Source organism: Choristoneura fumiferana, chromosome 18, assembly GCF_025370935.1.
Source record: "Choristoneura fumiferana chromosome 18, NRCan_CFum_1, whole genome shotgun sequence".
Taxonomy (NCBI): Eukaryota; Metazoa; Arthropoda; class Insecta; order Lepidoptera; family Tortricidae; genus Choristoneura; species Choristoneura fumiferana.
In genome coordinates, this window is record NC_133489.1 from 15,540,676 (window position 1) to 15,557,379 (window position 16,704).

General features: G+C 37.6%; 1 protein-coding gene across 2 annotated transcripts in view; it reads right to left on the reverse strand.

Moving 5' to 3' along the window:
• Positions 1-4,605: 4,605 nt before the first annotated feature.
• LOC141438438 (uncharacterized) overlaps positions 4,606-16,704 on the reverse strand; it is a 49,945-nt gene continuing 37,846 nt past the window's right edge. For both annotated transcript variants that reach the window (XM_074102306.1, XM_074102307.1), the window contains 6 exons: positions 16,279-16,460; positions 14,745-14,933; positions 11,724-11,883; positions 11,114-11,238; positions 9,232-9,401; positions 4,606-7,443 (listed from right to left, as the gene is read on the reverse strand). In XM_074102306.1, coding sequence (XP_073958407.1) covers positions 7,233-7,443; positions 9,232-9,401; positions 11,114-11,238; positions 11,724-11,883; positions 14,745-14,933; positions 16,279-16,460 — 1,037 coding nt within the window. In that variant the 3' untranslated portion in view covers positions 4,606-7,232. The remainder of the gene's footprint in view (positions 7,444-9,231; positions 9,402-11,113; positions 11,239-11,723; positions 11,884-14,744; positions 14,934-16,278; positions 16,461-16,704) is intronic.

Below are 16,704 nucleotides of genomic sequence, written 5' to 3' on the forward strand. Positions count from 1 at the left end.
TTTTGTTAAAATTTTTTTCAGCGCCATTTCCCAAAAACTACACCCGATCCGCACGAAGCCGGGGCGCGTTAACGTAGAGTAAATGCATTTTTTGGTTAGATTGATATTTTTAATTTCGTAGTATCTTTTGAATGGAATGTCCGATTTGAATAGGTAATTCAAATAGTAATCTTCAGGTGTTGAAACCGTCTTGAATATAAAATTATTTATTTGGATAAGGATTAATACAAAGGTATGGATAACATGGTCTGATTTTAGTTGGCATTTCTGTCAACTTTTAAAACGTAAAAAAGGAATTATAGTGACATAACTACAATAGTTGGACATATAGTATCGTTAAGTTTTTTGTAGATCTTGATGTATTCTTTAATATCGTTAAAAAAAATTGTTTTATAATCAATAATTTCTACAGCGCATGCGATGAAAGATGTTCTATGGCAACTTTTTTTACACTTGGAGTTACATTATTGTCGTTTTAGTACGGAACCCTTTTTTTTTTCTGTTAATAAATTTAGACTATGGCACTTTGGGATAATTTAGCATTCTAATAGTGAAAGAATTTTTAAAATCGGTTTAGTAGTTTTTGAGTTAATTCGTAACAAACATCCAATAATCCAACGCTTCCTCTTTATAGGTGATATTAGTATAGATATTATTAGTATTAGTATATATTTGTTCAAGTTTGAGAGTAGCTATTTAGATAATTAAATTTTCAATAACACTTTGTCCTAAAAGCTTCCATCGTGAAAATTTCTGTTCTTTCCTTTGTTCGAATTTCGATTAGTTGCGAATTTTACCGCAGCCAAGGAACTTTCCGAAGATCATTAAGGTATTACAGAAAATATGAAATTTATGTTAATCCTTTGCCGAGTTTGGCATTTGGTGATAGCTACACGTCCGTTGTTTAAAACCCCAATTACAGAGTTTTAACGATCTGCATATTTAAGAGGGAAAGAAAATTTTGCCTTAATCAGGATTTGTTTAATTGTTGGGCTTGTTTCATCGCGGGCTGGCGAGGAAGAGTTGGGGTCGGGGGCGGGATTTGAATATTTGCTGTGCCCGCATGTAGTTTAAATCACGTTTCCTTTGAGAGGGGCACAAAAGACGTCTGAACGGCATGGATGCGAAGATCTTGAGACGCCTTTTCCGGGACGCAACTTTCCGCAAACTGCAGCGGCTGACGACAATCAAAAGCGTCAAACTAGAACGTCGACTTGAACAAATTGTATTAGAATAAGGTATGCACCGACTGCTGCCGGAGTGCGGCTTTGCTTTAAAGAAAGAAAGAAAAAAATATTTTGAAATAATATTCATCTCATCATGTAGTTGCAGGTTTTTACTTAAATCTAAACAGACAAAAAGGTGAGTGTTGAATTATTACAAAAAAAGGGGTTACCACTCAGCATATTTCGGAGCACATAGGTAGGGGAGACCGAGGAGAGTTGTGACAACGTCGATTTTTTGGAACTTATTAACTGCTAGCGAGTTCACAATAGCACGCGTGTTTTAATTCAAGTCTCGAAGTATCAAACGCGTGCTATTGCGAGCTTGCTAGCAGTAAGTAAATTCCCAAAAATCGACGATGTCACAACTCTCCTCTGTCACAACTCACCTCGGTCTCCCCTGGTGCAGTGCACCGACGCTGATTTTCAGTGGGTCCACGAAAACAAAAGAAACATAACCTAAATGAGCCATAGGTATACAAAATATACAAAATGCAGTGTCAAGCTTACAATTATTTATACACGGTGTTTGGTAGCTAAAAGCTTTAAGGGGGTGATAGCCGAGGTATTTTTGAACATTTTTAGCCATATATTTCTTAGCCGAAATTTGTTATTTTTTTTTAAATTGAAAATTTAGAAATTTTAATAAAATACCCATAGAATTTGATAGTCTCGAGTCAATATTGCCCCAATGAGCGTTAACTTGTAAACAAAATCTTTTATTTCGGATAGTTTAATGTGTATTGGACAAAATGAAATCATTTTTAAGTGTCTTTCTTGCCACAAAAACAAAATGGAGGCCTCCATACACATTAAACTATCCGAAATAAAAGATTTTGTTACAAGCTAACGCTCATTGGGGCAATATTGACTCGAGACTCGAGACTATCAAAATTTGGGTATTTTCCTAAAATTTCAAAATTTTCAATAAAAAAAATCAAATTTCGGCTAAGACGTACATGGCTAAAAATTTCAAAAATACCTCGGCTAACACCCCCTTAAAGCTTTGCACGTAGCTACCAAACATCCTGTATAAAATTGGTGCAAATGGAAATCAGTAAAATACTTAAACAATTAATGAGTAGGTAGGTATAGGAAAAATATAAATGAAACAAGCTAGATAAAAAAATGCAAGTAGGTACTTAAGCCTAGGTACCTACAAATAAAAATCTATAGATTACCGTTAAAAATAAACTTCAGCTTTTGGTCGCCTACACAAGTTTGGACGTGTTGTGACTAGTTAAAGTGGACAAAAATATTAACCAATTCATAGCTGTAGCGAACGCATGTAAATCCTTTAGCCGAAATATGGTCCCAATACTAAACTTCACTTCATTCTAACACCCGGCTCAAGCACTAAAGCAACACGGCATTGCGCAACATAAATACCTACACTTAATTAGTCAAGTTTGACAGTCAACAATCAGTTAAACTTGTGTTGCATACATTATGATGCTGTATCGTTCTAATGAACCGAGGACCTTACGGCAAACCAGGGCTTTAAATACCGTTAAAAGGTGGTAACGTTACCAACTGCGTATCGTCATTTTCTTACACCTATAAACACACAAAAAAAAACTCAAAAGTTTATGTAGGTATATTAGGTAAATGATATTGTACCGGATTAATCAAGTCTTAAATCGAGAGTTTAGGTCGATAGTTTATGGCTAAAGTTTAGATATTATCTATTTATCTACAATAGCAGGAAAAGCTAAATAATTATGAAATCAATTTTGAAAGGAAATATATTGCATTACTATTCCTCGTATTATTATTTCTGTGGGCTTGGACTAAATTGGAAAGTTCATATAAATTTGGCTCACTTAAATCTGTTCTCGAAAGCCAGTTGCAATAATTCTCTGTCGCAAAAACTAAGTTTCTATCAGAAACCTCAAAGCCACCAGCTAAAGTTAAAAGTAAGGCAGAGGAGAACATTTCCAATGAAAAGTTTAGTCGAGGCTCTGCAGAAATGACAAGGCTCGATATAGCTTGGTTGACTGCTCCATAATTTATTAAAAACCAGAATGGTTTACGGTCGAGAAAAATCTTTCAAATAATACCTAGTTAGTAGGTTTTGATTACAATGAATCTCGAATGTTTATTCGACAGTGTCCAGGTAGGAACTAAATGGCTACAAAGATATTACCTATAGTATGCCACAAGTTTGAAAGGAAATAATTGCACACAAGCTCATGAAATTTGATTGTACTAAAGACGTATGAATTTGGTAAATAAATAAATGAAAGGGAATAATTTTAAAGTAAATTTTTTCTTAAACGCCAATTGCACAAAATGCTTTAAAGTTTTTTAAGTATGAAAAAACCACAAAGCGCAGAAGGCAGGACATGACGAGGATGACGTTTATATTTTTTAAATAAAGAATGGTTTACGGTTACGAAGAAAATCGTTTAAAAAAATATTATCATTAAAAAAACTAAATGGGGGGAACGCGTCTTTATACGTACCTATAGGTAGTGCCACGAGAGTCTGATTGAATTAGGTTGAATGAATATCTTTAAGGAATGACTTTTATAAAGTGTTTTTTTTTCTTAAACGCATAATATGCACAAAATGCTTTAATTTTTTTTGATATGAAAAAACGCCACTGCAGCGCAGAAGGTCGGACATGACGAGGATGACGTTTATATTTTTTTAATAAGTATGTGGTTGGGTACTGAACGGATTCGTTTAAAATGTCATAAAAGAAAAACTAAAATGGGCGGGAGCAACGCGTCTTTGGATTTTTAAATTTGTTTTTGTGAATTTTTCGCAGTGGTCGTGAAAATCACAATGTTTAGTCTCTGCCAGAAGTGCAATAGATGGACTCGTATTATCGAAGGCCATCCCTTCGGGTCGGCCTTCAAACTAACTCGTTCATCTATTGCTTACTTTCCAGCCTCTACGTAACGCGTAACATTGTTGTCGTGTTTTGTGAGCCATTAATGAACTGTTAAATGTACAAATATAAACTTTGTGTACTGGATTTATAGGTTATCTATGGCCACATTGTCAAGCAGTATCGTAAAAAAGGTATTTGAAATAGATTGCATAATTTTTTTGGGTACATTAATCACCTATTTAAAACTCAGATGCAGGGAAAAAGGGCAGTAAATAAAAATTAACTAACTCGTTCATCTATTGCTTACTTTCCAGCCTCTACGTAACGCGTAACATTGTTGTCGTGTTTTGTGAGCCATTAATGAGCTGTTAAATGTACAAATATAAATTTTGTGTACTGGATTTATAGGTTATCTATGGCCACATTTTCAAGCAGTATCGTAAAAAAGGTATTTGAAATAGATTGCATAATTTTTTTGAGCACATTAATCACCTATTTAAAACTCAGATGCAGGGAAAAAGGGCAGTAAATAAAAATACGAAATGCGTTCAGTTTATCTAATTCGGTGTAACAAACGTTATTAATAATACCACGGAATCATCTTTTAAGATGAGAATTTCGTTAGGTTATTAATATTTAACTATGTACAACTACTAGTCTAAATTAAAAATAATTCAATAATGTAAAATTTGCCACAAATTTGCTATTATAAATAATCACTAAGAACATTGAACATCGCCGTAGACTTATATGCATAGGTTCGATGACAATAATTTGGAGTTGAGATTACTCCGAAAACTAAACAATTTCCTTCTGAAAGCGCTTTGACGATCATTAACAACACTTAAACAAGACACAATATTGCCTCTACAGCAATCTATTTTCTCATAAATTACGAACGACCTTATCAAAGCTTTAAGTCCATTTAACTGTTGAGAACATTCCCTAAAGCGATTTAGCAAAAACTTCCGCTGCTAAGACATTGTTGAAAAATTAATGTCTATGTTTTGAGTTGTATTGTTTATTCCGTGGATTTCAGGTTCTAGCCTAGTATAGTCAGTACAGTTCCGGGGCTGGTCATGCTTACATCAACTAGGTTCCTACGTTTATAAGATTTCTGTGTATTTTTTTTGCTTAATTCTTTGGAACTTGTTCTCTAAAAAAACTGTGCAAGTGAATAGGTAATATTTAAAATGAAACTATTTTTATATATATTTTGCCTATTCGTTACAAATCTGAAATCGAGTGCACATTACGTATTTAAGAATAACAGAGTTTAACTCTCAATTATATACTTAAGTGGTGATTATTATCCTTTTGTAACTAATATTTTTTATTTCAAACGATTTTTCTATGATAAAAGGAAGGCAACAATAAATATTTGCAGTAATTAACACTGAAATGCAAACAAGCAATAAGTACACGTTATTCATTCTTCGGTTAACCCAGAGGCTCAGTATTTCAGTATTTGTCCTCTGAGAAGTAAATCGTTCTGTCATTCATCAGTCGTCAATATTTGATAAACATACCTTTTAACATATCCCATAATTGACATCGAGACGTACATACAATATTTTAACTTTATATATGAATGTCTAACATTAACCAAAAAAAGACATTTATGGTCTTACCACAAAAACATAAAATAACTTTAGATAAAACTAAAAAACCGTTTTCTATGAAAAAAGTTAGGAGAGTCAAGTTTTTGTGGTAACACAGTCAGTAAAATAGTCAATATTCGGCACTAAACATTCTAAAGAACAAATTGGTTTGACAATAGCATAGCTATTAGTGACTAGAAATGTGGTTAATGTTCACAAAGGAATGAAAAAAGTGTACCACTGTACAGTCGAATACGAGGTGAACGTATGTTTTTTTTTGTTTTTAACATATTCCAGTGTAAAAAAATATATATTATCTTTGTGTTGGACTAAATATACCTAATTAGGTATATACCGGCATAGTTGACCAATAAATTGCTCCGCTTCAACCAAAAAAGAGACTATTTTAAGCCGGTATGTAACTTATAATGTGCGTATGTATATAATAAATTACCACCAAATAATTATTTCATAACAATATAGTAATTATTATGCTATAATTTGCTTAGTTTAGGTAACTCGCACCATTACACTACTTTAAACTGTCTACCTACTTATGCTTTGCAACGCTCATTAATTTACTCGATAGATTTGGTGAAGATTTTATTTTTTCTTGTTAAATTTTAATTAACCCTTAAATTGACAAAATAGAAAAAAGTTCATGATACAAGCCTCGTGTCGGTCTAATAGTCCAAAAAATTCTACATTAAAAAAAATATAAAATGATAGTCTGAATCATAGTCACTTTGGTGTACACTATCAATTTAAGGGTTAAGCAGAATCTTGCTGTCAAAAGTAGTAAGTTAGCATTTTATTGGTTAACATTGCCAAGTAGAATGTTCAGTGCCAGAAATTTCCATTTCAACGAATATCTACTACTGTACACTTTTTAACAGACTGCATCTTTGACGCACTTATCGTTGGCTAATGTACATTACAAAATGTGATATTACTTAATTTAAAACTAAAAGACTGCGTCATTCCTGGAGATATACTATCGAAACATTGGATTCCTGATTCAGCATAGAACGTGCTCGCAGTAAATGAGTGTCTTACCTAATGATTCTTTTTTAGAAAATGCGACGTCCTTATGACATTTTCTGTGAAATAGTTCCATACCACAGTGAGACCCGATTCAGTTGGTTCAACAGTACGTTGCACTCGTAGAATAGGTCAGCTGAAAAAGTTTTGTCAACAGTTTCTCAACTCACCTACCTATCCTCAGGAAAACACTCAAATAGCATTTTGCCGAATTATTTTACATTATTTTCTACAAAAGTGCTGCTTAATAACTCAAGCAAGTAAACAGTCTTCTTGTCGCATTTGAATTACATTGTATGACTAAATTATCCCTATTAAGTAAAATACATTACATCCCGTGTATTTCGCACACTCATTCATGGCTCATGATGAGAGGAACGGGCTAGTCTCCACACAAGCGTAATACTGATTGGCTACACATACACCATTTAATGTCTCGTGCAGTCATCCTTAGGTAAGTACTGTTTTGAGTCTCATTTTTAAGGTAACTAGTGTCTAAACACCGTAAAGTTCACAGAGATGTCACACTCACACGATTACCGCGCGGAAAGTTTTATCAGCTGTAATGCAAAGTGCCGCTATGACTAAAAGGTGAGCTAAATGGATGGCGGTGAGGTGGGTGGCGGCGGCAGAAGCGGCCGGCGCGGGCGTCGGCGGGCCCAGCCGCGTGTTGGCGCGCACGACCTGCGACCGCCAGCGGATCGTGTACAGCGGCTGCTGACGTGACAGAGCCACCAGTCTGCCAACAAAATAATTGCTCGTATTTCATTGTAACAACGCCTTCTGCGCTTATTCGCAGCACGTACACACCACGAGGCTTGTTAGCTTCATGTGACTAATGTTGTGTAGATGTTTTGCACGAGGGCTCATATTTATTTTTTGAAGTTAAAATTCAGACACACAACTTGTTCACATGTTGGCGAACAAGTATGTTTTTTTTAATTCGCCGCTAACCAACATAGAATCAAATATCAAGTCCTATTCTACAGAACTGCTCTGAAGAATAACAAGAAATTCACAATGCCACATTATTTCCTACGGTAAAGTTGTTTTACGATGATCCCTTTGAAACAGTGATAACTCATAGTGATCGCCAAAAAGTTGGTAATATTTTTTAGGAAGGTTTTTACTGTCACAGGGATCACTGTTAAATAATTCCACCATAATAAGTTGCAAAAATCACATTGCAAACAACATATTGTATCGCAAATGTATGTAGGAAACAAAACATTTACGGATTCCCGAAACAACAGTAATCTAATCACACTAAGAGCAACCTACATTATTGGTTTAGAGATGAAACATTGCCATCAAACGTTATAAAGTATTTTCGACAGGGGTAGTGAGCTCATCGACGGGCTTGTTTTTACACATCGTTATTCGGGATTTACGAGTGGGCGAGGCATTCGGAAGGCCTGCCACGTCCTCCCTCACGACCTCTATCTAATATGCACAGAGAGAAAACCTTTGTACCAATAAAGTGTGTAGAAGCATGCGCTTTCACGTATTTGGCACGACCGTGTATTAAGGCCGAGGTCCGTTTTTAAATAATCTGGCAAATGGCCGCCTTGAAAAGTGTTTTCTATCTTTTGTAAATTGTTTAGATAGTGTTAAAAGACTCTTCAAAAGATTTCTTTTGATTCACTATTTTCTTTGGATGTTTCCCCGTTGGTGCCCGCTATGTACGTGCCTTAAATATTTGGACAGTATTAGTTTACGTGTGCGAGGGTTTGTTTTCGGTATATTGACGCCGACGTGATTTAAAAAACACGTAACATATTGTTAAGTACATAATAAAAAGTGTGTCAACAAAATCAATATCCGTAAGTACTAATATTATAAATGCGAAAGTGTGTTTGTATGTTTGTCCGTCTTTCCGTCCGTTTGTATGTTTGTCGAAACGAAGCAATGGGTCGACGTTATTTTTGGCATAGAGATTATTTCTGGGCTAGAGAGACCCAGGCCACGTGGGAACAGCGCGCGATAACCGAATTCCACGCGGATGAAGCCGCGGGCTAAAGCTAGTCAGCACATAAAAGCCAGTTTTTCGCAGTAATTATGAGGAAATACGATTAGATGACATCCGTTTATTTTGTGTCAACCAACGGGATTAATACTTATTCTTTTGCGATAGTCAAATAATATTGGGACCTTATTTTTTTTCTAAATTATATTATAGTGCCTTAGTAAACACTGTTTCTCGTTAACTGGTGCTGGTTTTTAATTGGTGCTGTTTATTTTCGGCAGTAAGTTTACTGGGGTTAATCGGTCGATTACTATAATGAGACATTCCCTACTGGTCAAAGCAGCATGCTTATAAACCCTAAACCATAGAGCTGCCGCAACAACTGTCAGAGTTGGATCTTGTACCGCGCTTGTAAATGAGCCCCTTGTGCCAGTATGAACCTTATCACGTCAGTATCAGTGCCCCGGCAGTTGGTAACTTTGGCTCATGTATCATCGTGAATCGCATCAGTGTGAAGTATCTCGCCTGCCGCCGCCGCTTGCTCCAATTCTGTACAAATACCTTATAACAACAGTGTTGTGTTGCCACGGTAGCCGGTATGTCTGGCTCTTGTTCCGCGCGCAGTAAATGTGCAGAAGCTCGCCGGCTGCAGCCGCCAGGCCGGCGTCGCTGGCTGCGCCCGCGCCCGACCACTCGTGTAGCGTGATGTTCCACGATCCACACGATTTGTCCTAGTTATTAGGATAAGACAAGCTAGTCTCTTTCTTTAGAAAAAAAACATTATTTGATTGTCTAACCCCTGGTATGCTTAGGACGCGATTACATGCCAAATTTCAGGCTATTTTGTTTTTTATTAAAATCAGCAGAATTTGTGCTTATTAAACAGCTCAGACTTGAATATATTATTTTTTTAGTTCCCGCATACGATGGGGTTAAACTAGCTTACTATAGCAATTTTATATTGTGTAATATTGCAAGAAGAATGGCAAACTTGAGACTTTTTTGGTAGCAAAAACGGTTTAGAACGTCGTGCCAAAGATCAAACACGACACTGAGATTTTCCTGTTAGGCTTTTTATCCTACTAATATTATAAATATGCGAAAATTTGTAGGTCTGTTTGTTTGTTTGTATGTTTGTGACTTCATCACGTCAAAACCACTGAACCGATTTTGATGAAATTCGGTATACAGATAGTTTGAATCCCGGAGAAGGACATAGGATAGTTTTATCCCGAAAATTGCATAGTTTCCGAGGGATAGCGAAAAACGAATTTTGCGCGGACGGAGTTGCGGGTAATGGCCAGTTATAAATATTATAATATTAACATATATTATTATTATTTTAATAATATTTAGACGACTAGTGGTTAGAGAACCTGACTACGAAGCTTGAGGTCCCGGGTTCGATTCCCGTGTCGGGGCAGATATTTGTATGAAAAAATACGAATGTTTGTTCTCGGGTCTTTGGTGTTTAATATGTATTTAAGTATGTATATATCTATATAATTATATTTATCCGTTGCTTAGTACTCATAACACAGCTTTGCTAAGCTTACATTGGGACTAGGTCAATTGGTGTGAATTGTCCCGTGATATTTATTTATTCATTTAACATTGATTATACCTAATCTTGTTGATATGATAAGTATATTGTATTATTAGGGGTACCTACCTAGTCATAAAACATGGGTAGACTCAACAGTTTCTAACCGAATACAAAGGGATTCCTTATAATAGAACGCAAACTTGCCGAAGTGCCCTCGTAACCTATAGGCTGCCTCATTGATTGGGGCCTGGTAAGGTAGTCAAATGTTTAAGTTATTCATGTGAAATCTTGTAACTGGTTTTCCTTTCAATATTATATTCCAAATTTCTTTGAAACTGCAATTGTATCAACATAAACTGAATTAAAACTTACTAATAATTTATTACAGATGCTAATGAACTATGTCTAAACAAGCCGTTTTAAGTTTTAACTGTAATGAAATTTTTTACGCAAAATTGTACGCTTTTTAAGTCTCTTAAATTCATGAAATTATAGTGATAAGATTAAAACTTGCTTATTTTTACAAAGATCCTTCAGGTTTCATTCCAAGCCTCAAAAGAATGATCCTTTCGAATTCAATTATGTAAGATAAGACTTATCTTCCCTTTGCTTAATCTCAGGGTTGTTGCGCCCTCAATGACTGGTTTCGGCTTGCACGGGAGTGATCAATGCAAAAAGTGATTATGTTCATTGAAAAAATATCGTAGCTCAATCTCAAATCAATAAGTACGTCAACAAAATTGAGAAAATTGATAATGCGCATAAAGTTTTCTCAGAAAAATTATCGATTTTTATAATAAGGTAGGTACGAGCTTTTTTTAATGATTTGCTAAGTGGTTGTCATTAACTATGATTAGTATTCTAGACTTCTTAGCAGTTATTAGTGTTAGTTGTTACCTGTTCCGAAAATATGTCAATGAAGAGCTGCCTTTCTACATTTGAGTCAAGTACCCAAGTGCACTGCTGATAGAAGAATTCATTAAGGCTGCCCGTTACAGACACGTTCCGAGACGATATTTCACCTACAGGAAAGAGAGAGCAAAATAATACATCAACGTTGTAAATAAAAATAAGAAATTTCAAGCGACAGCAATACGTGAGCAATAATGAAATAAAAAGGCAGACACAATGAGTCGCCGCAATGCTATGTCGTAATTGGAACTTTACGATCTTGTTTAAGGTTTTTTTCGATTCAGTGTCACCCCAGGCCGCGTGAAACTGGGTCGTGCCATGTAATTTTCTGAGACACGCCCCACGCCGCCGAGAACAATATCCAACGCATTTTCCAAAACCCCGACGCGTGTCGAATGTCAAATTGAACTGTTTGTTTTTCGTTTTATGCGATCGAGGTCCGTAGAGTTCATTGGGGATAAATTGCCGATTATCTCCTACTTCCGTCGGACCTTTTCATCGAATTATCTCTCGTTCCTTTTTCATCCGCCGTGTGGATCATTGCAAATGTAATGGGATATGGACGTCGAGTTATAGTAATGGGTTATGACGTTACCGGAATGTGTGGTGAAGGTGCGCTGTCCGCACATGGCGTCATCGTTGAAGCTGTAGGCAGCTGCGTACTCGAACCCTCGGCTGGCGTACGTGTAGTGTGCCACCGAGTACTCGAGTCGCAGGCTCGTCCAGCTGCGCACCACAACCGGTAGCCAGTCCGCCTAGCGACCAAATATCCATGTTAACAACGACTCAGCACACAATCATTCCACGTGCATTTCAGAGTTCATGTAAGTAATTACTAATGACCTAAGGGAGCAGAGGTTGCGGTATGCTACCACATACGTGCACAGAGTATTGACGTATTTGGCCTGCAACTGTCTACGCAATACGCATACGCTGTCAGTTGCTAAGTAATTGAATTTTCAGGGGCGAGACTCCGAACTGTCGCCCGGAGCGCCGCCCGGCCACTAATAACAAGGGCGGAAGGATGACACGCCGCCAGTTAGGCCATGTTTTATGACCACCGGGACGAGGCGGGGCAGGCAGCAGGCAACCATCAGTCCTTGATATTGTCGAAAATTTCGCAACAATGCTTCCTCGCGGTAATTTTGCGCCAAGCGGTAGGCATCGCCAACTCCTGATAGGGGTGCAGTGCAGAGAATAATTAAATTACGTGTTTGTTCGCTGGACGGAAGTTGTGCTATGCATGCAAAAGTTTCAACCGCATAACCAGAACATGTATACAATTAAGATAGTGTCATTAAAAAAAATCTAATGTCGTTTAAGTTCTTAAATTGAACAACGGTTTCTTGTCTAATAGTAATCAACACAAACACGGCTAGTGTGGATTGGCTAAGGGCGATAAACAACAAAAGAAACTAAACAAAAAGGCCAGTCCGCAGTTCCTCGCTTGAGTGGTAGGTAAAAATACTCTCCAGACCCTCAGACGCGTATCTTGTACAGGGTGTTAAACACAATGGCGAAAGTACTTACGCGCTTAGTTGTTTCTCTCTACTAAAGTAATTTATGTTTATTACATTTGGTAAAGTTAAGAAATAGGACGAAGTTAGCAATCAGTTAATTGCTATTCGATTACAAAAAGACTGAAAGTTCGCGCCAAGAAAATTAGTAGAACGGAAATGAACACTGAATTTAATAGACTGGTGAGTCAGATATCGACGCTCGCCCGAACTGCCGTTGCGGGTTACGGTGATGGCAGATGTGAGCATACTAATAATAATGTAGCTTACATATATATTTTTTTGTAGATCCTTTAAAGATTAGTGGTTTGAGTCTTGGAGTACCTTATTCCTGATACGTATACTTGATGGTAACCCTCTTACTTAATTATACAAATCGTGCCGCAGCAAGGGGCGGCTGCGTGAGGGAGCGCTCAACCCTAGCCATAGGCCATGTTAGCATAAGGCCCAAATAACACGATTAATTTGTTTGCACCGTCTTTTACGAAATGTACTTTGGACGAAATATTACATCAGTAAAATAATTGTTTGGGGTCTTATTTATTGAAAAGCTCCGCTTTTACGAAAATCAAAGTGTTAGCGATGTCGTATCGATATTATTACAATAAATAACAGCGTTCAGCGAATTTCCAGCAGCAAAATTGCTTTCGACCTTTAAATAAATAATAACTTTTATGATTCCCTTATAAATGTTACTCTTAAGTGGCTTTGCGGATGTTATTTTAAATTACCTGATTTAATAAATCTTGAAAGACTCTTTTGTTGGTTATCAAAAATTCCGTTTGTAGGTACAGGTGCCTAGCGGAACCGCTGTAATCATGTCGAGTAATTATGAATAGTAAGTAGTCGAATAAAATAGCTGTAGGCATGATTTTAGCAGAAAATTCTCATCAACACATCATTATACTTGATATGGTTTCCGTTGATTGCAACTAGCACGTCGAGTGACTCGAGCGTAGCGTAGCTGGCGATGACAAAATAAAACAGTAACCCCGCACCAACCACGGGCTAGATGGTGAAGGAAGACATCACGAGAAACCTGCACACAATTGTGCAGTATTTCAATAGCGCGTGTGAAGTTCCCGATCCCGGGCTCGCGTCGAAACTTAATCCCAAGCTCTCTTGCCTGTGCCCAGCGGTGGGAGCGTTTACCTTTACCTGCCCGAATTTCATTTGCCCGAATTTCACTTGCCATACCAACGTTTGCCATAAAATATATAGAACCGTGCTGTTTTCAGGATTTTTTTAAATGTCATCATATAGAATGCAATAGGTTAGGTTAGGTTAGTTTAATATCAACTCTGAAGAAATTAGTATTTCAGAAATAAATTACTTTATGGCAAATGAAAATTCTAGAAAACGATACATTCGGGCATATAAAATTCGGGCAAACGATAGAGAACCCGGTGGGAGCTGTTGAGTTGGAGATGAATTGATAATGAGACCTTTGTAACCTCGTTGTTATAAACATATAACAACATTTTCATCACACTTGCTCGTAAACAGTGTCGTAACATGCAAGCTACCTTGCTTGCAACCCCCAAATAAAACCCTCGACCTTAATGTGCTTGTCATGAAACCCGTGGTCGGTAAATGAGTCATTGCCCGTACTAATTTTCTTTTCATGAAGCCCAAGGTCGGTAAATGAGTCATTGCCCGTACTAATACTGTTACGCGCGCTGCTACTCCGTGCGCGTGCTGCTGCAGGAGCGCGCGCACGTCTGGCACGTGCTGCGGCGGGGGAAGGCTGGCACTGCGAAGAGCGCAGTCAGCGGTATCGGCAATTTTTTTTAAATATTAGTTTTTCTTTTACAAATATACAATTTTACTCGCAAATGTGATGAATAACATTGTATGTCGCACAGGCGGTACTAGAATTACGAACATCGACTCATTAATAGTCTAATAGACTCTCGTACGTAATTCCTTATTTACCGCCCTTAAGACACAATGTACTATTATGTCGCCTAGATTCAGCATAAATACCAACTTTACGAGCATGATGATAAGTGAAAAAGTTTTTATGTTAACATCCTTCCTTGCAAATTAGCGCCTTTGAAAAGGAGCTGTTAGTCAAAATTTTATTCAAACAGTCTTACCTGAAAATCGCCACAGAGGCAGGAGAGGTGCGTGCCATCGGCAGCGACCAACGCGACGTGGTCATGGTAGTGGAGCGGAGTCCCCGCTCGGCACTCGCAGCCCGCGTCCCCGCACGCCGTGCGGCACCCGCCTGCGCCCGCGCCAGGGCCCGCTGTCTCTGCGCTCCACATGCGCTCGAGACGCTGGATCTGGACAAAATTATGATAGTAGTTATAAAATTATGCCTATATCCTGAAGAGAGAAGCGAAGTGAAGTCTTATGCCCATTTTCCACTAAACAAGGGTAATGGGTAGTGGCAGTAGCTATAACGCATCTAAAAAGAAAGAAGGGAAAAAGAAAAGAGGTTTTTTGGTCATTATACAGTCCAGCTCGTTGCCAGCCTGGAAGGTTAAAATAGAAAACCTCACGTGTTAGTAATTTCACGGTTACATATTTGAATATCGAAAATTAAAATACCTAAGGGTAAAATGTCGATGCTCAAAATATCGAAAATTAAAATGTCGACTGTATCGAAATATCGAAAAATAAAATAGGTATCGAAAATCTAATTATCTACAAAAGTGGTATCGAAAAATTATTATAAATATCGAAGTACAGAGTATCGAATATCCTATGGCAAACATAGAGGAGGCATTTTGCGGGCACGTCTGTTGGTAACGTTACAAAAAATACATTTTATTATACGAGTATTCGTACTAAGTATTTATAAATTACCTATTATTTTAACCCGTTATGTCGAAATAATGTAATATCAACGTGAACTATCACATGACAGGGTCAACGGAGCTCCGCAAATTCCGCGCAGGTGAGGCGCTTCGCGCCTTGACACAATACTAACCCAACCTGACTTTATAGATATTTCGGTAAAATGATGAATTATCAAAAATATTTGGTTCGGTTAGGTTAGAACTGTGACCACAACAACGCACGAGCCGAGCGAGCGATGCGAGCGTGCCGCGTAAGCGGCTGGCGAGTGATAGAAATGCCTAGATTATGTAAAATAAATGTTATTAAGATAAATGAGCAATAAATAAAACAGATTTGTACGTACGATATTTTAATTTTAGATATTCAAATATGATGACATTTATAACTTAGATATAATGGTTATCGACATTTTTAATCATTCGGTATTTTAATCATTCCACATTTCAATCTTAAACATTTTAACCATAGGGATAACAACTTTCGATATTGTGATCCAATCGATATTTTAATTTTCGATATTTTCAACATCGACATTTTAACCGTAGGTATTTTAATTTTCAATATTCTAATATGTAACCAATTTCACAGATCGTCTTCCTATTACTGTTCCATACAGCAGCACAAGCACTGAAAGTATCTGTGTATAATGATGCACTAGTAAAGAGTGCAATTCTGGGCAAAAGTAATTTAGAAGAAAATGACCCTAACGGCTCAAAAATCTAAGGTCATAGTTCAAAATGAGCGCAAGATCACTTTTCCGTACTGCAGTCTCTTAGAGTCAGGTCTGGAAATAAGAGAAAGCGCTGGAAGAAGAAAAGCACGTACTTCGATAGTGACGCTCTGATTAGCGGCCGGTATGAACCGGTGCGTGCAGAGCAGCCGCTGCTCGAGATTCCAGAACACGTGGTGGTGCGCGGGCGACGCCACGCCGCCGTGCGCCGGCGCCGACAGCCCGTAGTGCGTGGCCGCGCAGCTCGCGTCCGGCGCCGCGGTGCCTTCGTGTTGCTCTACGCAATAATTACATGCAGATAATTAACTGTCTTTCGCGCAAGATCAATGTGTCTCCATCAATCAATGTGTGGTTGTCTGGAAGGGATAGCTTTTAAGCGATAAGACCGCCTATTGTCTAACCCTGAATCTAAGTGTTTATATTATAAGTGTAAAAGTGTAAAAGTAGATCGTATTGGGACGGGGAAAGGGCTTCTTCCTAAGTCGCTATTGGGTCCATAAATTATGTCACACAAATAGGGC